The sequence below is a fragment of the Engystomops pustulosus genome, chromosome 4 (genome assembly GCF_040894005.1).
Source record: "Engystomops pustulosus chromosome 4, aEngPut4.maternal, whole genome shotgun sequence".
Lineage (NCBI taxonomy): Eukaryota > Metazoa > Chordata > Amphibia > Anura > Leptodactylidae > Engystomops > Engystomops pustulosus.
Genome location: NC_092414.1, coordinates 121,355,946 through 121,382,772, shown reverse-complemented (window position 1 = coordinate 121,382,772; position 26,827 = coordinate 121,355,946). Strand labels below are relative to the sequence as shown.

Sequence of the window (26,827 nt, the reverse complement as noted above, 5' to 3'; positions counted from 1 at the left end):
TGCAGGAGATTGTCTTGACCATGTCTACATGCATAAATGTTGCCGCCATGTGATTGGCTGATTAGAAATTAAGTGTTAACGAGCAGTTGGACAGGTGTACCTAATAAAGTGGCCGGTGAGTGTATATATATATATATATATATCTATATATGAGCTTGAAATGCTTTTAGGTAAGTACAATTTACAAACGTTTTGGTGTCACAGGCACTTATGTGTTAACTGTAATGAGGAAAAGCTTATATTCATAGACCATAGAGGAAATAGAATCTAAAATGTATATAGTAACACAGAGCTTGTTATATTTATTTGCTTCTCTTATGCTTTGTCTTTCTTTAGCGGGATTACGGAGGCCCTCTTGTCTGTTCGGAGAACAGGACTGATTTTGTACAAGGAGTGATTATCCCAGGACGTGGTTGTGCTGCCCAGAACAGACCAGTCATTTTTGTTAGAGTGGCTTTTTATGCAAAGTGGATACACAAGATTATCCTGACCTACAAATCTCCATAGACAATACAATTATCACTATGATAAAAGTAATTATGATTCCTTAAGCTTTACTTGATAATCAAGTTGTGCTTATTGTTCTTTACAATTAATTTATTGTCATGTTCTTTCATAGCTGAGATATTTGGTTGATAGGGTGACAAATTTCCTGAGTATACTTGAACAACTTTTGTATGAACAATAGGAAGATATGTAGTTAGACAGACTTTTATGCTGCTTTCATTGATAAGTTTATTATCAGACCTAAAATGTTACACTAAGTGTCATTCTTTTATTTATTTTTAACTTGTGGTAGACATATACATCAACTAATAGTTATAAATACAAAACTCCATATATCCTTGTCACCATCAAATTTATACTTTTCTCTATAGATCAATTCAGAAATCCTCATCATCTACTCTAAACCTTCTACTTCAACTTCTACTACTATATGATGTCCACCCAAAAATCGCCACAGGGTCATAAATATCTGTATTGATTTTATTTCATGACTAAAGTTTGGTTTAGTTTCAGAAACAAAGACTTAATTAGTTAATTAAGAATGAAATCAAAAGTATTTGCAAATTTTAACTTTCCAGCCATAACATTAAAATGTAAAAATATATGCCACCAATATACTTCCCATAGAGGTATTGTGTGGATCCAAAAAAATCTTTGAAGTTGGTATCTGGCATTAAGACATTAGCAACCTCCATGGATCAACATGTTCTCTAGATTGCATTATGAATTGATATTTTAGATGAAGACAATACCTTAAACACTTTTCATTGTCATTAAACCAGTGTGTAACAATGTCTCAATAATGATTTTAATGGGTTACCAGACCATTTGAATTTATTTAGGTTTCTTATATAATGAATAGACTGACCCTGTATCAAGATAGGGAAGAAGTATGGAGGGCTCTGAGCTCCCAACAACTTCCCTACCTACTTGTCAGCCCTGCACTAAACTAAATGCAACAACTGGGTAATAGTCTCTACCCTGGATAAGTGCATAGTAGAGAAAGACAATTAACAGATAAGGGAGACATCAAGGCAAACCACACAAACCAATATGGCTCTGAGGTGCAAAATCCTAAGAATAGAACAGTAGTAACATTCAGGAAAAAGGGTTACAATCAAAGCAAGATTACAGCAGAGTATTCCAGAATATCATATGGAGGCAGAAAGACAAAGTCAATTGTTACTGGAACAAGTGTATAAAACTTGCAGTTATAAAAAGAGTGACTGGATATCTATGGAGTAGTTCAGCAATCTGAACCAGTTGGCCCCTGAGCCATACTTCCAGGTTAAAGAGGCTGCTGAACTGTCATTCATAAAGTCTTCTGCAGAACATCAAGCCCTGTTGCGGTTCCTAGCCAAGAGAAGGTGCAGAAGAGTTCTCACACCCTGTGATCCTGAATACTTATGAAACTTCAGGAGTCAGAAAGTTCCAAAAACATTTTAATTTACATATTGAAATTAGTAATAAGATTTTAAATTATCAAATGACCCCAAATTGTTGTGAATGCCGCTGAATTCTCCTTCCACCCCGGTGACTTAAGCATTTGAAATATAGAAACCTGGGATTGGAGTGAGTAATGCACGATCTGCAAACTTCCTCCAAAGTGAATAGTGTAGAGACAGAGAGAAAACAAAAAGGAGCGCTCTCCTAGTGCATTACGCGATGATATTTGATATAAAAAAAATTCTTTGTCCAATGGGACTCTCACCTGATCGATGATCAGTATACAGCAATATGGGGTTTGAGTCACGGATATCTGGCTGCTCAGCGTGTATGATTCTCCCGTCCTCCGTGTTCCAGGGTCACCCGGGGAAGGTATCTCAATGTACCGATTCTACTGATGCTCCGTTACACGTCGATTCGAGCGCTCAATGATGTTCCAGACTCCCGATATATAGGATTGATATCGGATTTTATTGATTAAAAGATCAATATCACAACGCATTTCGGTCTGGTACTCGGACCTTCGTCAGGTAATCCATGACGAAGGTCCGAGTACCGGACCGAAACGCGTTGTGATATTGATCTTTTAATCAATAAAATCCGATATCAATCCTATATATCGGGAGTCTGGAACATCATTGAGCGCTCGAAACGACGTGTAATGGAGCATCAGTAGAATCGGTACATTAAGCATTTGAAAGTAATGTGCAAACTAGTAAGATTTTTTTAACAATTGAATTACCACTGAACAATTTAGACATATACGAGGATATTATCAAATTTTTCTCTTTGTCATTTTTTTTTGTAAATTTTTGGGGCACATTGGGGAATTTGCTAATTTTTATGCAACTTTTTCACCTCTCAGCAAAGGTCTGATTTATCTTTGGAATCCACTGTTTTAAAAAGTTGTAATATTTTGTGCAAAATACTCCAATTAAAAGAGATGGCAAATAAAGTCTCCAAAAATAAACCGACTCGGATTTAACATCATCTTGATGAAATCAAATAGACCCAAAGCCAAGGTCCCCCCCCAAAAAATAAATAAAAAGACACAGATTTCCAGACTAAAGATAAATGATCCCCATAGAAATAATCTCAAACATTTTTAGTAAAGTGCCATCTTGCTATCTTGTTCTGTTTAGCAGCAAACACATGTGCAAAACATTGGGTTTGTGATGAAATACGTGTTAGGAAATGCACACATATTAAAATGATGCAATATTATTTCAGACATGTTGAGACTACAAGTCACAATCAATCTTGATCTTCAACAGCAACATAATTCCTGAAATCCTAACTGTCTAATTTTAAACATTGTTTTGGGGACTGTTTTGAACATTTTTTTATATACTTCTTAACACCAAAAAAATATAATGAATAGAAGTAAGTAACTCCTAGAATTAAAATCAAAGCAATTACAATATATTCATATATATTATTTTTGCCATCTCTATAGTAATCTTAAATCATAAGACATCATTCCACTTCATAAGACATCATTCCATTGACTTTCATTCGAAAAACTATTTTTTTCCCTTGCTGCGCCTGTTGCACCTTATTTATGAATTGTCAGAGTTACAATGTTGGTGCTTTTTCGACACTCACAACATCTTTTTCTGGGCGCAAAATTTTGCCACTGCTTGGGAATCCGACACCTTTTCCAGCGCTTCTACTTTACTGACATGTTTTTGCCATAATTTTGGGTATAAACTAAGAGTGGCAAAAAGCAGGTCTAGGGAGTTCTATTTTACTATCATGAATGAGGAGTTAGGTAAGACTATTTCTGGACGTGTGCCAATTCATTAATCCCTAGCACCGCGAACTTACATCCCACTGAAAATTATAGCACGTTTCCTGCGCCACTTGGTGCCATAATTGAGAGGTGCCCAACCATTACCTGGGTATATTATTTTGATGATTTGTAAATTGGATAAAGGTTTCACTTTCATCAGGCTGGTAAATTGTTTGAACGTTGCTGACAAGATAAGGATTTGCTTTTGAATGTCACTCCATCCTCTCTACTGGAATATGCATTTCAGTGCGAACAATTAGAAGGAAATGGTGCAAGTGACAATCTATGAAAAATAAGTTGGTCACAAAAGATGTTCTGTTATCTTAAACCCTTACAGCATTTAGAAAAATTACATTCTCAAGAATTCCCCTTGCCGAAATATTGAGGTTTGTTATAAAAGTTTAATATTTTATCTACTAGCTGTCTACTAGAGTTAAAAAGTGCACATGCCCACTGTCCACCCCAAAGGAATTGATCTAGCATGGTCCAAAACTTAGACGAATAAGATGTTAAGTAGATTATACAACATATAACATTATACATCCAATTCTTTATACTGCTGAAAATCAAATTGTTCTAATTGTATTGCTATGGAGTGTCATTGCTTTGTATTTAGCCACTGGAATTTACTGCAGGACAAAATAATGATGGATATGGAAACAGCTGAATGACTGTGCTTAGCTTTATCCTTAACTCTCTCACAATTTAGAACAGCACCATGTTTATACTAAGTTGCGCCTCTTTCCATCTAAGCCACATCCTCTTGTTTAGTGGAATGCAATAAGTACTACAGTGGATGACTTGTTGGAGGTTTGCACATGCAAGGAAAGTAAAGCTCTACTTTAATAAAAACAGAGCTTTGGCCACTTTAATGGAACATATATTATGACGTGTTTTTATTGAAATTCTAGTTACTAGGGAAAATCAAATTTAACTAATGGGACACATGTATCTTTTATTTGTTTTGTTTTATTCTTCTACCTCTGTGACTTTTTTGGACCTATTTGAGCCTTTTTTGCTTTGTGGTTTCTTCAGTGTTGCCTAAATTATCACTGCACCGTTTTAAGGAATTGCAAATTTTTGTGCAAAACCATACCTGCTCCCGCCAGGTTAAGGAACTGGTTTTAAGGCAATTTGCTACTTTTTTGTGATTTTTTTTTTAAAAGCAGCAAAATCAATACATGCCTTAAGTCCTCAAATACCATATGTAGCAGGATGGAAAATCTAAGATCCACATTACATCTGACAAGCATGAAAGCAGACAAAATAGCAGGAGCACAAAACTTCTACAAACTTCTACCATGAAAATCAAGCATGATAAACCAGGGACACTTACTTATAGATCCAGGCAGAGAGACTTTGGTAATCTTCTTATATTCTTAATTCATGGCCTCCTTCCTTCTAAAATCAACTTTATAATTATGCTGATAATTAAGAAGGGCTCTCGGAGGTCTTAGCAGAGTTTCTCTGTGCTGTAGCTTCACTGGCTGTTAGACTGTTCAGGAGAACTTCCCCACTCTCGCTGTGTGAGATTACAGCAGGCAGAGAGAGGTAGAAGTGATAAAGGAGCAGGGGGTAGGGGAAGACAGTGTAACTGCCTCTGAAGCCATAGCAATGGGGACTCGTAATGCCAACCTTCAGAGCAATTTTATTCTAGAAGGAAGAAGGCCATGGACAACAAATTAAAGAAATTTACCAGAGTCACTGTGCCTGGTTCAATGAGTATGTGTCCCTGGTTATCATGCTTTATTTCGCTGATAGATTTCCTTTAAGATACATATACTCCATAGAAACCCTTTAATAGCAAAATCTTGCTGCTAAACAATAACACTGTATATATAATAGTTATCAAAGAAATGCTATTAACTATTATAGCTCTATACTGCATAACAATTTAGGTTTCCACAATATTACCAAAGAGCACAGTACTAAGGCCAACGGAATTTAATATATAAATACACTTATGTGCTTATGTTATTAAATATTGTATAGCAAACATAGTAGCAAAGGTGAAGTATAACAACAACATGTTACTTACGTACGTATGCAGCATTTGTCAGCCTTTTTTATATTAAAACTAAATTTAGATCACTTATTAGTTTTTTGGCAGTATTATGTATATAGCAATTTTTTTTAAAAAAGCTGAATATTTAATAAGGCTTCTCCTGCTATGCAAGAGAATGTCAGCTATAGATAGATACCATTCTGTGTAGTGATGATAATATAAATAATATAAATATTAGATGTAAAAATGTATATACTGGTACCACAAGTAAAGGAAAAATAAATTACAATGCAACAGGAATACATTGTAAAAAGCCAATATAACAAAGGTAAGGTTACAATTACATCTGTTGCGCAGCACCATAATGTGTTGGCAATACCATGAAAACACATATATATGAGGACATTGGTCCTTTAATGGTTGCCTATATTTAAAGGGATTGTCCCAACTTAGGAAACTATCCCTTATCAGGAACCTATCCCCAATGCACAGGATTGGGGATAGCTTCCTAATCAGTGATGGTCTGACATCTGGGACCCCCACTGATCATGAGAATGGGACCCCTCAGGAAGAATAACAGGATTTCCATTCACACTAAAGGGCAGAGTAGCAGGCCGAGCATGTACTTTCGCTCATTCAGTTCTATTGGGTCATCTGATATCAACGTTCTCCTGATAGAATTGGGGATAACTTCCTAAGTGGGATCAACCCCATTGAGAGCAATTCCTTACTGACATTATCCCATTGTATATTTGATCATAATGATTCTTCAACCACACTTTGTTTTATGTTGTCTTATGTGTGAAATGTTCTGTGTCTGTACAGTAGGTCTAATGAACTGATTAAACAGTTCTGACTAAATGTAACATTATATTCCTTTGGATATTGTATGTTTAAACCAATGGTACCAATATTTTGCAGTATTACGATTCTTATAACTATTTCTTTTTTTCATATCATCAACAATAAAAGGGTTACTAAAAATTTCCCTGAATACTTGTATTAGTCCTAGAAATAGCCTAAAAAAAATCACCTTTTCCGTGTTCCTTAAGGCGATGATTCATTTTTATCACTCACTGGCCTCAACAATGTCCTATAAACAAAAGGTACATCACTGAGTGACCTTAGCAGTTACCAGTCTGACTGGAAATCTGTTATCTCTGAGAAGATTTAGGTTTATTTTTTATTTATTTATTTTTTTAAATCCAGACAATATTTTCAGAAGTTGGACAACCCTTTTATTGATTTTTCTTAGACTTAAATAAAGTAAAATTTTTATTCATTGATCTCTCTGTGGTAAAAATTTGTATAATGTAAATGGTGTAAAAATGTACAATCTCTTATTTGTAATAATATTTGTATTTTTGTAATCTTTACATTTTTCATTTTAATAAACTATTTTAATATAAAAAGTGTGTGAAATATAATTATTTCACAATGGCTATCCTTTTGTGTTCTACTCTAGTCGCCATACAAAAGTTTTAACAATTAAGGCCTGTTCTACACTAGCGAGTTCAGTCCCGGTTTGCCGCGTTCAGGCTGGGAGATCTCGGCAGCACGCGTTGCGAGTGTGATGCGAGTTCATCGCATCACACTCGCAAGTGTAGAACGGGCCTAAGGGGGCTACTCATTTAGGAAACAACATTATAGCAATTCCAGAATGAGCAACAGTGACCAATAAACATGCTGCTTATTTACATGAGCCAATTAAACAAGTTAATGCATAGTAAATGTGAAGTAACAATTGGTATAGCAATCTTCATGAGTACATACAGCTGCATGCAGATTTTCAGAAACAGATTTAAATGCAAGATGCAACCCAATTTAGACAACAGCCATTCGTGGGAACACATTTTTCTTGCTTTTTCTTACAAGGCTGTGGAGAAAATATAGCTAATAACCTGTTCTCTCCCAAGATCCCAGAAAACAAAGTTACAGAGCATCAGCTGAAAACTATAGTAATCACGGCAAACATTCTTCCGCCTCTCCCCCAAGACTTCTATACCAATCTGGCAGAATAAGTATCACAGTATATGGCATGAGCAATCAGACCCCTAGGATTAAAGTACCAAACAGACATACATTTTTTAGGTATCGCTGAATACCAAAATGCCTGATCTATCAAAATAAAAAAAATATTATTCCTGGCAGTGAACCCTGTAAGGAAATGTGACATCAGAATCAGCCCTTTTTTGCCATTTTACTATACATGAAAACTTTTATTTTTCCAACTTCCCAGTACATTGCATGGGATAATAAGTGGTGGCACTAGTAAGTACTTTACCATGTGTTACAAAAAAAACAAGTCTACAAAACAGAAAAATAAAACGCCATAGCTTTTGAAAGGGGGGAAGTAAAAAAGAATGAAACTCAAAAATAAGACATAGGCATAAAGGGGCTAAAGATTTCTGTTCAGGATAATATGGGACACTAAACAACCCAAAGACCTTCATGGACTCAATATTTAGTGCTTCAAATCACCTTATAGCACCAAGAAGATTGCTCTCAGTTCAGTGAAGAACCAGAGATGAGTCTGATGCATCCTTAGTTATAATATGTTAGTATTTTTAATAGCGACCAGGGACTAAGATGATATAGGGTCCATGAGGACCTGTAGTTGGCTTACTGTTACTAGCGCTGACAGGTTCCATTTACGTCAACATTCTACTGCTCTATATTTATTATATTTTACACATCAAGAATTTCCACACCAAGAATTTCTAATATTTTTTCAAACATTGTCTTATCCCAGAGGAATATGCTGTGTTGCTCTGTTTATGTTGAGCCAGTCCTGGTAACATTGGCAGACTCCTTGTGGGCTGTTTCTTTTTAGTTCTTAATATGAATGGTTTGAATTATGTCTTTATATGTGCATTCTCTGAAGAACTTAATTGGAGTCTGAGATGCTAAATATCATGCAATTAGAATTTGTTATTTAGCTATGGATTTATGAGCAGTGATACAAAAGCGGTGTACAGAGAATCATACATATTCATGCTCATTTCCTGTGCGTGATTTAATACCCTAATGAGTATGAAGGCAATCTTATACAGAAGACCTAGTCTGCATTAATAATAATAAGCTTCTGGAATTCATGGAATTCATTTAGTAGTTCTAGGTCCAATTCTGCTCTGTCTGATTGGAACAGCGTGGAGCAGATGGAAGGAAAATTTTATCCAATAAGGGTGAATATCTGAGGGTTCCAAGGATAACACCCTTAATGGGGGCCCAAAATTAAACCAGTTGGATGTCACATTAGGTCCACAATCTACTGTTTGTTATAAATGTGAAATGTGGGATTTTTTTAACTAAAAGAAGCAAAAGCTTTTAAAAGCAATCTACTTTAAATTACATTAAAGGAATAGACGAGTGCTGGATCATGGAAAGTGAAAGAGAATTTGCTATAAAAGAAAAAAATGCTAACAGAGAAATTATCCCTTCTTTGGGAACAATGTAAATATTGTTGCCCTCATCATTATCATATCTGCTTTAACCTTAACGATACAGCCCTTTTTTGTTTTTGCATTTCCACTTTTAACTTGCCACTTTCAAAAACCTGTAACTTTTTTTTCTTTTTCTGTGTACAGAACTGTAGAAGGGTTTGTTTTCTGTAAATCAAATTGTACTTCTTATTGATGGTATTTTATGTTCTGGGAAAAATTCCAAATATGGTGAAATTGACAGAAAAAAAGCATCATTTTCTTTTGGATATCGTTTTTAAAGCTTCCACTGTGTGCTTCAAATGACACCTCCCCTTTATTCTTTGGGTCAGTATAATCACAGAGATACCAAATTTATATACAGAGCTGTGTAAAAGGACATTTTTTATGTGTTGCAAAATGGCAAAAGAGCAGTGTTTTGGGTGTTCAAGTACATGAATTTTAGGGGGTTTAATTCATCCTTACATTTACTGCAATATTACTGTATTGCAGTATATGAGGAATTTCATGACTATCCAGCCCAAGAAGGCTGTGCCCATGAGCCACCAGCATTTAAATCACCCCCGCAATTAGTACCAGGATTTGTGAAGAAGGCTCCGCAGGTCAGTCCTCTGCATACAACTACTGCCCAACCATGAAGTTGGGGAAAAGCAGGAAACAACAGAAAACACACTAAATTGCTAAACTTGACTAGTTTTATAAAAAATGTAGGAACTGATCACAATCTTGCCCAAACTTTATTCCTTTACTTGCTCAAAACACTCCTGGTCTCGATTCCCCTTAGTGCTGTGGAATCTGTGTGCTATATAAATAAAGGAATTATTTTTATTAAAACCCGTAGGAAGTCCCAAAATTCTGCACTCCCCCTACCTTCAAGATTCTCACTCAGCCCCCACTCCAGGGGCAGATTAAGGCTGCCATGGGCTCTAGGCTGTATAAATATTATAGCCCCTACAAGCTACTTACTGGGGGGCTGTGTGGAGGACATTACTGGGGGGCTGTGTGGGGGACTTTACTAGGGGTAATGGGCACATTTTTTGGGGTATGTTCACACGTGGCACTAGGACAGGCCTTGATTTGATCTGATTTGATTTGCGCTTATAGTAATTAACATGTGATGGGTAACAAGCACCTGGTGTTGGTTAACTACAAGACAAATGTGTGAACACAGACTTACAGTATTTGGGGGAGCTTGTTAGGGGCAGTAGCAGGATAATACTGCCAGGGAACCAAGAATTAGGGAAATAAGTTCCCTAAGAGAAACATAAGATGTGGTGATGTTGGGCCTAATGGAAAAGATGGAGGACGTGTCACCTGCAATCACTGGAGGTAAAAAGTAGGGATTTTTCCTGTGGGTATCTGTAGCTGTATACATCGTCAGTAAAGTTGTTATTGGCACAAACATATGTGAGGGGGTTATGTACAGGAGGGGACCTTTGTTTCCTTCAAAGTTAATGGAATGTGTTGACAGACACACCCCTTTCCTTAGAGGCCCCGCGCCCTCTTGCAACTCTTTTCTTGACACACCCTGAGTTCAAACACCACCCATCATTGGCTGCTGCTGATGTTCACTACTTCCCCCACATTCTGGGAAAGTCAGTGACGTATACCAATGTATATGTAGTCTTGTATATGTTGTCTTGTAATGGAGGGGGGAGGGGCTGGATGCAGAGTACATTGCAGTGTGCAGCCAGGAGAAGCTATTCATGAGAAGAATCTGCCCTGCCCAACCATAGTCAGAAGTTTTCAAGTTGGATCCCTGGGAAACAGAAATTGGAAACACCAGGACTGATAGAGACAAGTGTAATTATATCTGTGAATTATGATAATGTGTTGAATTAGATAATTTGTTATTTTGTTATCCTGAGTATATTTAAGGATGATATCTTTGTGGGAATAGCCTTTTAAGCAAGCAGGAGTATAATATATTAACAATATCAACTGGTTGTTGTATGACTGAATGAGATATGAATCTGCCCAGTGTCATTGTTCATACATTATAGGATAAATCTAGTTTAGGACATCAAATTTCCAGTAGAGTACATTTGTATTGGCATGCACATCCAGTAACTCAGGAATATGTTCAATAACAATATTTCAGCATATACTATCCTAGACACATTACTATTTATCCTAAGTCACAGAATCAGCTGAGGGACTATAATAACTCCAAGTGTTAACACAAATAATCAAACAAGTCATCTCTCATCCGGTTTAAATCTAGTCAATAATACCGGCTAGTGCACCAGACCTGAACTTTTCTTATGAAACATGGGCCTTGTCCTAACATGTGATTTAGTGAAAATAGTTATTTGAAAGATTTACTGCTCCAAGGAATTTCAAGGTTGTTGAAAAAGTTCCAGATGTCCAATTACCTTTTAATGAGAAAATAGTAAATGTAGCTTATGTTTTTTAGTTAAATGAATGTGGATTCAGGGTCAGTGAAATGGGTGGTCAGAGTGGGCGACTGTCCAGGGCACCCAACCAGGGCAGAATATCTGTTCACATGGGTGACTTGGGCAGCTGCTCGAATCACCAAAACTAGTATGGACCTGTGAGCTGCATGCTCTACTAGAGAGAGCATGAGACATGGTGATGTCATAACATTGGGTTCCCTATTTCAAGCAGCTCCATACAGATGCTGGAAGCAGGAAATGCAGATGAGAATGTCACCATGTCTTGTCCTGCACGAGGAGAAGAAGAGGTGACAGGAAGACAGGTGAGAGAGAGGTAAGTATTTTTAATTTTTTACATTGCAAAGAATATTATGGGGGGTATTACAAGGGTCTGTGGGGACATTACGGGGGGGGGGTGGACCTTACATTTTAATTAATAATGAACTCTGGGCATTTTTATGTCCAAATGTATGTGTTGTAATTAGAGATGAGCGAGCACTAAAATGCTTGGGTACTCGTTATTCGAGACGAACTTTTCCCGATGCTCGAGTGCTCGTCTCGAATAACGAGCCCCATTGAAGTCAATGGGAGACTCGAGCATTTTTCAAGGGGACCAAGGCTCTGCACAGGGAAGCTTGGCCAAACACCTGGAAACCTCAGAAAAGGATGGAAACACCACGGAAATGGACAGGAAAAAGCAGGGGCAGCATGCATGGATGCCTCTGAGGCTGCTTAAACGCACCATTATGCCAAAATTATGGGCAACAGCATGGCCATGACAGAGTGACAGAATGAAGCTAGATAGCATCTAAAATATCCAATAATTGACCCTGACACTATAGGGGACGGCATGTAGAGGCAGCGGCAGCAGCGGCAGGCTAGAGAGTGTCTTGGCAACATACCCCAAATGGACTCAGGCTTAAAACCAATGGGTGGCAGAGAGGAACCAAAGGAGGTGAGCAAGAAGCGCTCAAATAATATCGGTAAATGATAAAAGTTTGCCAGTATATTTTGTGGATTACACAGCAGGGTGGCGACAAAGTTAACAAGTTTGATGTGGAAGCCATGAAAACAACCCAAAATTCTGCCTGACACAGCTCGTTTGATAAGGGGACCATGTATGGAGGCAGTGAACTAGTAGTAGATTAAAGGTGCTGCAGTTAAAACTATGTTAGTTGGATCTTGGGATGGAGCTGGCGCTCCGCTGCCAGGCGAGCTTTCGCCAATCCAAGCCCCTGTCTCTAGGCTACTCCCCAAACAGCACTTCTAAGAACCTTTTGTATAAGATCAAGTGTAGTAGCGTTCTTATAAGTTTAGGATATGGCGGGTGAGGGGAATGTAAACAGATGCGCAAGAAGCGCTGAAATAATATTGGTAAATGATAAAAGTTTGCTAGTATATTTTGTGGATTACACAGCAGGGTGGCGACAAAGTTAACAAGTTTGTTGTGGAAGCCATGAAAACAACCCAAAATTCTGCCTGACACTGCTCGTTTGATAAGGGGACCATGTATGCCTACAGTTCATGCCAGTCGCTGCACTGGCTGCCAGTCTCCTTTCGAATACAGTTTAAAATAATAACCCTCATCCATAAAGCTCTGTATAATGCTGCACCCCCTACCTCTCCTCTCTTATCTCAGTCTATCGCCCAACCCGTGCTCTTAGATCCGCCAGTGATCTTAGATTAACCTCTACCCTAGTGCGGACCTCCCACTCGCGTCTACAAGACTTCTCTAGAGGCGCACCAATTCTATGGAATGCTCTGCCCCGGACTATCAGACTAATACCTAACCTCCAAAGTTTCAAACGTGCTCTTAAAACCCATTTCTTTAGGCAAGCCTATAACACTCATTAACTGCATGAAGTTTTAACTCTTCTACTAACCCGTCCTGTGTCGTCCTCCCATCTGTTATCCAGCAACCAACAGGCACCAGACTTCTCTGCAGTCCCATTCACCCTGGACCTGGTATATAAAATGACGGCTGAGTGGTTCAAGCGACAGCAATTCCATTTATTATATTTTGTTCTATTCCCTAAGAAGAATGGCTTGACCATTAAATATTCTTTTTACCTCGTGTTACCCCATCATCTTCATAAACCGTAAGCTCTGGCGAGCAGGGACCTCACTCCTGTTGTTCCATACAAATGTTGTGCTCTGTTACATTACATTTGTATTTGTTTCCTATGATTTGTAAAGCGCTACGGAATATGATGGCGCTATATAAATAAAGATTATTATTATTATTATTATGGAGGCAGTGAACTAGTAGTAGATTAAAGGTGCTGCAGTTAAAACTATGTTAGTTGGATCTTGGGATGGAGCTGGCGCTCCGCTTCCAGGCGAGCTTTCGCCAATCCAAGCCCCTGTCTCTAGGCTACTCCCCAAACAGCACTTCTAAGAACCTTTTGTATAAGATCAAGTGTAGTAGCGTTCTTATAAGTTTGGGATATGGCGGGTGAGGGGAATGTAAGCTGCCTGCTTGCCTACTCTCCCTCGCTACTTGTCCCGCAGAACTACGCACTCTGCCGCTAGCGCTGTCAGAAGGGAAATACTGTTTCAGCTTGTGCACCAGGGCCTGCTGGTATTCATGCATTCTCACACTCCTTTCCTCTCCAGGGATGAGAGTGGAAAGATTTTGCTTGTACCGTGGGTCCAGGAGAGTGAATACCCAGTAATCGGTGCTGGAATAAATTCTTTGAACGCGAGGGTCACGGGATAGGCAGCCTAGCATGAAATCTGCCATATGCGCCAGAGTACCAACGCGCAAGAATTCACTCCCCTCACTGGCCTGACTGTCCATTTCCTCCTCCTCCAACTCCTCCAACTCCTCTTCTTCTGCCCATACACGCTGAACAGTGAAGGACTGAACAATGGTCCCCTCTTGTGTCTCGCCAACCTCTTCCTCCTCTTCTCCTCCTCTTCCTCCTCATCCTCCTCCACCTCCTCCGATATGCGCTGAGAAACAGACCTGAGGGTGCTTTGGCTATCAACAAGGGAATCTTCTTCCCCCGTCTCTTGTGACGAGCGCAAAGCTTCCGACTTCATGCTGATCAGAGAGTTTTTCAACAGGCCAAGCAGCGGGATGGTGAGGCTGATGATGGCGGCATCGCCACTGACCATCTGTGTTGACTCCTCGAAGTTACTCAGCACCTGACTGATATCAGACATCCACGTCCACTCCTCATTGTAGACTTGAGGAAGCTGACTGACCTGACTACCAGTTCTGGTGGAAGTTGACATCTGGCAGTCTACAATCGCTCTGCGCTGCTGGTAAACTCTGGATAACATGGTTAATGTTGAATTCCACCTCGTGGGCACGTCGCACAACAGTCGGTGAGCGGGCAGTTGGAGGCGGCGCTGCGCTGCCCTGAGAGTGGCAGCATCTGTGCTGGACTTCCTGAAATGCGCACAGATGCGGCGCACCTTTGTGAGCAAATCAGACAGATTGGGGTATGTCTTGAGGAAACGCTGAACTATCAGATTTAACACATGGGCCAGGCATGGCACATGTGTCAGTCTGCCGAGTTGCAGAGCCGCCACCAGGTTACGGCCGTTGTCATACGCAACCATGCCTTCAGGTTCAGCGGTGCCAGCCACAGATCAGTCTGCGCCGTGATGCCCTGTAATAGTTCTTGGGCGGTGTGCCTTTTATCGCCTAGGCTCAGCAGTTTGAGCACCGCCTGCTGTCGCTTAGCGACGGCACTGCTGCTGTGCCTAGAGCTAGCGACTGATGGCGCAATGCCCACGGATAGTAGTTCGGAGGAGGACGTGGAGGAGGGGTGGGAGGAGGAGGAGGCATAGTAGGCCTGAAAGACCTGGACCGAGGTAGGCCCCGCAATCCTCGGCGTCGGCAGTATATGACCAGCCGCAGGGTCAGACTCGGTCCCAGCCTCCACCAAGTTAACCCAATGTGCCGTAAGCGAAATATATAGTGGCCCTGCCCGGCAGCACTCGTCCACGTGTCCGTGGTCAGGTGGACCTTGTCAGAAACGGCGTTGGTCAGGGCACGGATGATGTTGTCTGGTGCAGGGCTGGGACGGCACATCGGGAAAAGTAATGGCGGCTGGGGACCGAATACCGAGGGGCGGCCGCCGCCATGAGGTTGCGAAAGGCCTCGGTCTCTACTAGCCTATAGGGCAGCATCTCCAGGCTAAGCAAACTGGAGATGTGGACATTAAGGGCTTGGGCGTGCGGGTGGGTTGCACTATATTTCCTTTTCCTCTCCAGCGTCTGGGGTATGGAGAGCTGAACGCTGGTGGATGCTGTGGAGGATCGTGGAGGCGACGATGGGGTTTTTGTGCCAGGGTCCTGGGCAGGGGGCTGACTATCAGCTGACACAGGGGAAGGAGCAGTGGTGTGCACGGCCGGAGGTGCCACTGAGTGGGGTGTTTAGCATTCATATGCCTGCGCATACTGCTGGTAGTTAAGCTAGTAGTGGTGGAACTCCTGCTGATCCTGGTTTGGCAAAGGTTGCACACCACAGTCCGTCGGTCATCCGGTGTTTCCTTAAAGAACCTCCAGACTTCTGAAAATCTAGCCCTCGCCGCGGGAGCCCTCGCCACGGGAGCTTCACTACGTGACACATTTGGCGCTGATGCACCTGCTCTGGCCCTGCCTCTCCGTCTGGCCCCACCACTGCCTCTTCCAACCTGTTCTGGTCGAGGACTCTCCTCCGTCTCAGAAGCACTGTGTTCACCCGGGCCTCTCAACCCAGCATGGGTCTGTCACCTCATCATCCTCCGATCCCTCAGTCTGCTCCCCCCTCGGACTTCCTGCCCTGACAACAACTTCACCACTGTCTGACAACCGTGTCTCCTCATCGTCGGACACCTCTTTACACACTTCTTCCACTACGTCAAGAAGGTCATCATCACCCACAGACTGCGACTGGTGGAAAACCTGGGCATCGGAAAATTGCTCAGCAGCAACCGGACAAGTGGTTTGTGACTGTGGGAAGGGTCCAGAAAACAGTTCCTCAGAGTATGCCGGTTCAAATGCCAAATTTTCCTGGGAGGGGGCAGACTTGGGGGGAGGAGGCTGAGGTGCAGGAGCTGGAGGAGTGCCGATTTCGGTGACATGGGTGGACTGCGTGGAAGACTGACTGGTGGACAAATTGCTCGAAGCATTGTCGGCAATCCACGACATCACCTGTTCGCACTGTTCTGGCCTCAACAGTGCTCTACCACGAGTCCCAGTAACTTCAGACATGAACCTAGGGAGTGTAGCTCTGCGGCGTTCCCCTGCTCCCTCATCAGCAGGTGGTGTCTCACCCCGCCCAGGACCACGGCCTCTGACCCCTGCAGTAGTTGGACGCCCACGTCCCCGCCCTCGTCCTCTACCCCTAGCCCTCGGGTTAAACATTTTGAAAATGAAAGTTATAACTTTAATTTTTTTTTTACTTTTTTTTGTGTTTTTTTTTTTTTTTTTTGTGTTTTTTAGTTTTTAAAACCAAACGATGCTATCCTATTGCTATGGCTATTTTCTAGCCAAGTATGAAAGCACACTGCTATGCCAGATAAGATGACGCTGAGTTATGAAAAAATAAACGTAAAATAAAAAGTAAATGGCAGACTGTGCCTAATTGAAATCCAACCCCTAATAAATTGTCCCACTTCGGTCTTTGCGATGGATATGTGCGTCACTAAGCGCTAAACACAACGGTCGCAAGTCTCACTACAAATTCCTCACAATATGGTAGTAGATGCACTACAGCAAGGACAGCCACCAGCAGATCAACCAGAAATAAAATATATATAACGCTATTGTAGGCCTAAGTAAGCCGTTTAGATTCTCCTATGGCTATTTTCTAGCCAAGTATGAAAGCACACTGCTATGCCAGATGAGATGACGCTGAGTTATGAAAAAATAAACGTAAAATAAAAAGTAAATGGCAGACTGTGCCTAATTGAAATCCAACCCCTAATAAATTGTCCCACTTCGGTCTTTGCGATGGATATGTGAGTCACTAAGCGCTAAACACAACGGTCGCAAGTCTCACTACAAATTCCTCACAATATGGTAGTAGATGCACTACAGCAAGGACAGCCACCAGCAGATCAACCAGAAATAAAATATATAACGCTAATGTAAGCCGTTTGGATTCTCCTATGGCTATTTTCTAGCCAAGTATGAAAGCACACTGCTATGCCAGATGAGATGACGCTGAGTTATGAAAAAATAAACGTAAAATAAAAAGTAAATGGCAGACTGTGCCTAATTGAAATCCAACCCCTAATAAATTGTCCCACTTCGGTCTTTGCGATGGATATGTGCGTCACTAAGCGCTAAACACAACGGTCGCAAGTCTCACTACAAATTCCTCACAATATGGTAGTAGATGCACTACAGCAAGGACAGCCACCAGCAGATCAACCAGAAATAAAATATATATAACGCTATTGTAGGCCTAAGTAAGCCGTTTAGATTCTCCTATGGCTATTTTCTAGCCAAGTATGAAAGCACACTGCTATGCCAGATGAGATGACGCTGAGTTATGAAAAAATAAACGTAAAATAAAAAGTAAATGGCAGACTGTGCCTAATTGAAATCCAACCCCTAATAAATTGTCCCACTTCGGTCTTTGCGATGGATATGTGAGTCACTAAGCGTTAAACACAACGGTCGCAAGTCTCACTACAAATTCCTCACAATATGGTAGTAGATGCACTACAGCAAGGACAGCCACCAGCAGATCAACCAGAAATAAAATATATAACGCTAATGTAAGCCGTTTGGATTCTCCTATGGCTATTTTCTAGCCAAGTATGAAAGCACACTGCTATGCCAGATGAGATGACGCTGAGTTATGAAAAAATAAACATAAAATAAAAAGTAAATGGCAGACTGTGCCTAATTGAAATCCAACCCCTAATAAATTGTCCCACTTCGGTCTTTGCGATGGATATGTGCGTCACTAAGTGCTAAACACAACGGTCGCAAGTCTCACTACAAATTCCTCACAATATGGTAGTAGATGCACTACAGCAAGGACAGCCACCAGCAGATCAACCAGAAATAAAATATATAACGCTATTGTAGGCGTAAGTAAGCCGTTTGGATTCTCCTATGGCTATTTTCTAGCCAAGTATGAAAGCACACTGCTATGCCAGATGAGATGACGCTGAGTTATGAAAAAATAAACGTAAAATAAAAAGAAACTGGCAGACTGTGCCTAATTGAAATCAAACCCCTAATAAATTTTCCCACTTTGGTGTTTGAGGTGGATATGTGTGTCACTAAGAGCTAAACACAACGGTAGCAAGTCCCCCTGCAAATTCCTCACAATATGGTACTAGCTGCAAATAAAAAAAAAAAAATGTATAACGTTATTGTAGCCCTAAGAAGGGCTGTTGGGTTCTTGTAGAATCACTCCTGCCTAACACTATTCTAATAGAACACCCTAACGCTTTCCCTGACCAGCAGCAGCTCTCTCCCTAGCGGCATCCAGACACAGAATGATCCGAGCAGCGCAGGCAGGGGCTAGTCTATTCCAGGGTCACCTGATCTGGCCAGCCAACCACTGCTATCGACGTGTAAGGGTACCACGTCATGCTGGGTGGAGTGCAGAGTCTCCTGGCTTGTGATTGGCTCTGTTTCTGGCCGCCAAAAAGCAAAACGTCGGGAGATGCCATTTTCTTGAGCGGGCGAAGTATTCGTCCGAGCAACGAGCAGTTTCGAGTACGCTAATGCTCGAACGAGCATCAAGCTCGGACGAGTATGTTCGCTCATCTCTAGTTGTAATGTTAGTATTGTATTGCAATGTCAAATCTTTGTATAATCTATGGAAAAACTGTTGTCGGTTAATATTGCACACTGATACCTACATCACAAAAAGTGCTGTTGTTGGTTAATATTGCACACTCAGAAGCACATACTAAAAGTCTGCTAATATAGCACAATGTTATTTGGATTCAAAAATTGCTGTTATGCGTTAATATTGCACACGCATACATGGATCCTAAAAGTGCTTATGTCCGTTAATATTGCACACTCGTACATGTACTTGTAGGCCACAATAGGCCATGTAATTCGTCAGTTACATGGCAGACAGTGCATCAACTTGCATCAGTGAGAATATCTTTGCCGTGCTCATCTTCAAATGGGATTGCAGAGCTCTCCACCTCACTTACATCCTTTAAAGGAAACCTACCAGTTCAAATGGTAGGGGTAAGCTGTAAATACTGAGCACCAGCTCAGGGTGAGCTGATGCCGGTGCTTACTTTCGTTAGTGTTATTAACCGCTGTATCGCGGTTTTAACACTTTTTAAAGTTTAAAGCTATAGCTGCTTCGACGCTGCACGCATTTCCTATGTAGGCGCGCAGTGCTGAAGCAGCTATAGCTATAAAGAGCAAGAGCTAAAAGTGGTGCTGGGAGTGCGGTGCTGACTGGAAGCAGGAGATTTGGAAGCGGAGGAGGAGACAACTGGAGGAACTGAATGATGTCCCGGAATCCTGGTTAGCGACAGAATGTGATCCAGAGCACCTCCTGCATCGGGACCATCCACCACTATATTAATCCAGTGTGCAATTAAGGAGATGTAACGTCCTCCATGTGTTACCCTGCTCAGTGGTCCACGTGACTAATAGCATTGGTAAGTGCACATTTGATCTTGTCCGCAACCTGTTGTTGGTGTGTGGCTGGGACTGCCTGGTGGAAAAAGTAGTGGCGGCTGGGAACTTTGTAGTGTCTTTAGTGAACTTTACCAGCTGTCTTTCTGGCTACCACCTTTTCGTTCGATATATCACTGCCTTTTAGCCCTCGGTTTTTCTACCACCGAACCCTTAGCTACTTTTTCGTCTGCATTTTGCAGAAAACCACAGCCATTGGTAGTTGTTTTTCAAGTTCATCATAGGTTTCTTCTGACAGTTCATCACCCTCCCCCTCCACTAAAAGTTATTGGGAATCTTGCAACTAAATGTCTTTTGCAGGGGCAGGTAGATGAGCCACAGATTCCCAGCTAAGAGACCTATAATACAGCATTAATGACTGTTCCATGACTTGTAGCTGAAACTTGCTACTTTGAAGGGGAGGGGGTGATGTGGAGGGCTCTGTACTTCCAACTGAGGATGAGCATGGGTAAGTTAATCTCACCGAAGTTAATACACTGTCTACCATCTAATTGACCATTGCCTCAACTTTGTGTGGCCTATTGGGGCCTAGCAGGAACATGATGCACACATTGGCACCTACTTGCACCAGAGGAACTTGGAGCAGGCAAAGACAGTACATGTCCTCTTCCTGAAGCACCAGCTCCATCACCACCACCAGAAGCAGCAGCAGTACCAGGGTCACATCCCTATCCCTGCCTTCTTAATTTTAAAGGACCTACAGAACCAAACTATACTGTGGCAGCACGTTTATGATCAAGGTATTACTAGATGCTATTCACTGACAACAGCATTGTTATAGCCCAGAAATGAGTGCACAATATCAAAAGACAATGGTGCTTTTAGGATCCACATATCAGTGTCCAATTATCGGACAGCATTTTTAGGATGTACGTATGAACGCCCAATATTAACAGACAACAGCACTTTTAGGATGTATGTGTCAGTGTGCAATATTAATAGACAACAGCAGGGGCGTAACTACAGTGGTAGCAACCATAGCAGCTTCTATGGGGCCCTCAGTGTCAGGGGGACCTGTCATCTGACCTGACACAATAAAGAATGGAGGATGTGCACCATTATATCTTTATTCTACTGCACATGTCCAGTATAATATGTATATAACATATACTGTGATGTATATATGCAGTATCTGTGATGTGTATATGGTGTCTGTATACACTGTATGTGAGTATTTTGCATATGGATCTGTATGTATGTATATATGCACATGAGTGTATTTATATCTGTGAGTATACTAATATGTATATTTGGAAGTGGGAAGGGGGGCCCCGTTCAGTAGCCTGCTAGGGGGCCATGTCTTTCCTAGTTATGCCACTGGACAACAGCACTCTTATGATGTACATATCAGAAATATCAGCACTTTTATGATCCAGAAATCAGTGCTCAATATTAATGAACAACAGTACATTTATGAGTGACTGGCGGTAGGGGGAGTATTAGGGAGGAGGAACAATTATACAAATATTAACAATGTTTTTTTCATGTGCCCAACAAGGCTAATTGAAAAGGCTTAGAAAGTTATTGTCATAATCTGCATTTGTTTTTACATCTTCCCTTAATCCCTAATAGTGGTTTGAGGATGGGTCCACAATCTTGTCTCTAAACTTCAACCACAGCTCTCAAATCCTTGAAAACTTATGGTGAGACCTTGCTTCCCAATGGACTAGTTCTTCTAACTAATCAGTCGGTGTTGAGGTGTCTGGCTGAAGCCATTTAGGTGGGATCATCAATTTAGCTGCTTGTACCAATGGTAGGGGCAAGTGATGTTTCTGACGAAGCCATCACTGATTCTAGGGTTATAGAGGAGTGTTGTACCATAGAGTCATAATTTTGTAGGAATTCTCCTTTATCTTAACAAACCTAGAGAAACCAATTTGTTTGCTCGATATATAAAATTTCAAGGTCTTTTTCCCATTTTCCTATATAGGAGGGTTTGACGTCACTGTCCTTGGACACTATAACATCGTAGAATATAGAAATCAACTTTTTTGTAGTTCTGTCTTTAGTAACCCTTTTTCTAACCATGACCAATACAGTGTGCCTTTTATGTGTATGGTCTGACTATGGTTGTACTGGGTTTTATTAAGTCTATGTCTGGGGATCTTAAAAAAGGGTCGTAATGGCATGTGTGTGAATTTATTCCATATGCCTGAGGTGGAGTTGGCTACCCTCTGTGTGCATAGCCACACCCCACTGGCGTGAAGGGGATGGATGGGGGAGATTAATCGCAAGTAATAGCAATAAGCTGCCATTTGTGATTATTTCAGGGCTTCTACGCCACTGACGTGGCACAGAGGCCCTGATAAATGTCCCCCATGTGTCTATTCGGTCTAGTTGTGAGAATGAGTTTACTGAGTGCCTTTCTGGATTGTATGGACTTCAGCTAGGAAAGCTGGCCTGGAGCTTAAAACACTCCTATGGACACAGCTAGTGATCCAATAATAATAATAAGTCTTCATATATATAGCGCCTACAGATTATGCAGCGATGCACAAACCCACGCAACCACAGAGAGAAACTCTGTGCAGATGTTGACCTGGGTGGCACTTGAACCCAGGACTCCAGCGCTGCAAGGCAGAAGTGCTACCTACCCAGCCACAGTTCTATCTTTCTCTTTAACCAGTAAAAATCTACCCTCTGTGTCACTCCAAATGAGCATATGTAAAGGGGATGTGTGAGATTTCCACCCCTCAGGCTGCTAAAATTAAACATGCTGTGAAAAGCATGTGTATAATAATTAGCCTGAAGCCTTAAGATTTTGCTAGTCTTCAAATGTATCTCTTGGAGTATACATATATCTGAGTGTTCCCGTTTGAGGAGGGTAAAAACTTGAGACCTCTTCTGCGGTGTATTCAGGCCCCGTACATTAAAGGTGGTAACTCTGATGTCAGTCGTTGTGTCTTTGTGGGTAAGGCATTTGTGCATTTGTCCTGTGTGAGCACAACGCTTCATGACAACCTGTCATAGTACCAAGGTATACAACCAGATATTACTATCTTAAGTGTGAGGCTGTAAAAGAGGGTAACAACCCTGGGGGGACCCCACACATGATGGTTTGAACTTGATTGGACACCACACTTAGGAAACATTTATATAACTTTTCTACAATTGTTATGTTGAAGGGCCTCATGCAGGTCAATGCAGGCATGTTAATATGCCTCTGTCTACATTATGTAATAAGGCAACTTGTTTAAAGTATACTGTATCCATAGGAGAGTCTCTGATGGAGTCTCCTCGCTGGCCAGTTACCAGGACAAAATGATCAATGTTCAGTATTGTCCATGTCTTGCTCAGGTCACTCAGAGCCTTTATGGTGCATCTGCTGCCGTTAGTTTGGAATTGTAAGCCAAAAGGAAAAAGCCATCTGAACATGATCTTATTATTCCTCAGGTGTTCAGTGAGGGGAAGTAGCAGCTTCTATAGAGTAGATGGTGCAATAGCTTGATAGATATTAATCTAGTTTCCCTCTATGGAGATCTCTTTTTTCCCTCCCTGCTCAGGGGATGTCGGCTGTGTCTCAGTAGCTGAGCAAGCTACAAACAACAACTCTTGGTAGGTCGTCCTCTTTTGGTGGTGGGCGAAGTGAACGGTGGATCTTCTCGATGATGATGGCTTTTGCTCTGTCTGACGAAAGTAGGTCACTGAATAATGCTTTGGTTGTTTCAGGTAGCTGGTCATGTGGAATAGTCTCAGGTAATCCTCTCAGCCTAATATTCTTCCTCCTACTGAGGTTTTCTTGGTCCTCTATGAGGAGCATGGCCATGTTGAGGGCATCTGCTTGCATGCTGAAGTTATGTGCCAGGGCAGAGCTGTGTTCTGCAATGGCTGCTTGATGGTCTTCCAGGGTTGACACCCTCTGACCTATTGCTCTGACCTCTTAATGAATGGCAGACTGTTCCTTGTATGTGCTAGCAAGTTCTTTAGCAAGGAGCCAGACAGTAGTGCTAGCTCAGAGGAGGTAGCTTCCTCTGATGTGCTCTCAGACTCCGCGTCTGCTGCTTGCTCCTCCATTACCTTGTGTGCGGCTCCCATCTTGCGGAGTTTCATGGCTGGCATGGTAAGTTTCTTGCGGAGGAATTTCTCGAGATCCCCTTGTCCATTCTGTCCTTTAGGGGTCTTCGGTCTTTCTACTGCCTTTTTTTCTCAAAGATTTGCCCATGCTGGGGTACGTAAGGTCTCTATATTCCTGGTTGTGAAAACTTTGTTGCAGGAGCTCCACCTGGATTGATGATGATTTATGATTTTTCTGGAGTTGAAATCTATACTGACAGGACCTTCAAGATCTGTCTGGATACTGCAATAAATGCTAATATACCTGTCTGTATTCCTGTGTAATCCTCTATAGCCGCCTAATACAGATCTTCAGAGTACACAAATAATGGCAATCATTTCAGATTTCCAATTGTCCCTAATAACAGCAGCCTTCCTTATACATCTAAGTGCTCTGAAATGAACAATCGCTAATTTTTGAGAGGTCCCTGCCACACTGACTGACTATGATGAGGAGTATGCTCTCCCTAATGCCATCTGCTATGTTTAATGGCGTCTGGACATGTGATCTCGCTCTTATTCTGCATCTTGGTGCTTTTTCCCCGAACACAGACTGGATCCCAATTAGTAATAAAGATTACCACAGTTACGGAGCCTGGATCTATGAGTAAGTGGTTTATCATGATGTATTTTATGGTAGATTTCCTTTAACTGTGCTACTACATAAAGAGACATCCAGTGAAAAAATGTATACCATTCATTTAAAAAGATTGTATGGATAAAAAATTATAAGCTGAAAAATGTACCATATTAGCATATAACCTTGAAAACAGGGCTCATTGTATCGTCAGTGGAAATTTTCTATTAGAACATCATATACTATACCACAAAGACATTGAGCAGTTTCTTTTGGACTAGCCATTAGAGAATTATGCATGTTCTGTAGCACTGCACAGTACCACCTTTCATACCCCAGTGTGGGTCACAACTCAGTATTTGTATCTCAAAATAGTATATTTCCAAAAACACAGGGGAAATATATGTGCCTGTTTTCCATATAATTTACTCAAAACACTTATCCTAGCTCTACCAATAAAATGTATATGTAACTTTCAAAATTAACATATTTAAATAATAATTTCTTGTGTCATTTGTGTACTGCTTCAAAAAGTGTTTTTGACAACTAGCACAGTATTTATCCTAGCCGGGTTTTGTCATTAAATATACACTTTTAATATGGGTCAAATATGCCTTAAAGATTCATTCAAAAGATATTCTGTGACTTTGTGTACCACCTAGTGTCCAAACAAAATGTTGCACACAAGCAACTATTTACTATATATGTGATGCCAAATTGATACAATTATCTGTTAAGGCTTTAGAACCATGGAAATTGTACAGGAGGTTTTTACTTTGCAACAACTTTAAAAATGTAGATAGCAAAAATGTTGAACTTTTTGAAAATCAGATTGTAGATTTTCTTCTGTCCATGATTATGGATTAAGCATCTAACTTAGTGACAAACTTTACAGCAGTCTAATTGCCACAGGCAGCAATAGTCTGGACCCAATTCATTAACCCCTTAAGGACGCAGGGTTTTTTCGCTTATTTCTCGCTCTCCACATTGAAAAATCCATAACTTTTTCATTTTTCCATGTACAGAGCTGTGTGAGGGTTTATTTTGTGCATAACAAATTTTACTTTCCCATGATGTTATTTATTATTCCATGCCATATACTTTATTCTTTGGTTTGGTGCAATCGCGGTGATACCAAATTTATACAGGTTTTATTGCGTTTTAATACATTTTCAAAAATTAAACGAATGTGTATGAAAAAAAAAATTGCCATCTTCTGATGCTAATAACTTTTTCAAACTTTGGTGTGCGGAGCTGTGTGAGGTATCATTTTTTCCGAAATGAGACAACGTTTTCATTGCTACCATTTTGAGGACTGTGCGACATTTTTATCACTTTTTACTACATTTTACTACCCCCGCGATGGCGATGGGTCTTTGCCACAATATGCAGCAATGCTCATCCCTGTATGAAGAGGGCTCTGCCTCTTCATAAACCCTTCATAGCTCTGTGGCGGATATATCCACCGTAGAGCGTGAAGGGGTTAAAGGGGTTTACCCATCTGGGCATTCACATTTGATTAAATTAATTTGCCATATTTAAACATTTCTTCAGTTGGATGTTATTAAAAAAAATTCCTGCGTGAAGATAATTTCTCATAAATGTACAGTAGCTATGTTGACCCTTAGAAACAAGATCACTTCCTAGGATACGGCCACTTCACATTCTGGCAGTGGTGGCCAGACATGGGCTATTGAGCCCTGCCTGACCATCTGGCTTCAGCGTTCATTACCACAGGACGACTGTGGGACCTGCAGTAACTTCCATACATTTAATATTCAGAAACTTTTTGTTTCCTTGTACAATCCCTCCAGCAGAGTTGGCCGTATCCAGGGAAACAGTCTTGTTTCTAAGGGACCATATCACCACATTTATGAGAAATTATCTTCACACGGGAACATTTTTTTTAATAACATCTAATTGAAGAAATGCTTATATATGGCAGATTAATGAAACTGAATGTGACTGCCCACATTTAAGGTA

At 41.0% G+C, this 26,827-nt stretch overlaps 1 protein-coding gene across 2 annotated transcripts in view; it reads left to right on the top strand.

The window, feature by feature from the left end:
- The window catches only part of HGF (hepatocyte growth factor), an 89,636-nt gene extending 87,247 nt beyond the window's left edge, over positions 1-2,389 (top strand). For both annotated transcript variants that reach the window (XM_072147260.1, XM_072147259.1), the window contains exon 18: positions 337-2,389. In XM_072147260.1, the coding sequence (XP_072003361.1) occupies positions 337-507 (171 nt within the window). In that variant the 3' untranslated portion in view covers positions 508-2,389. The remainder of the gene's footprint in view (positions 1-336) is intronic.
- The last annotated feature ends 24,438 nt before the right edge of the window (positions 2,390-26,827 follow it).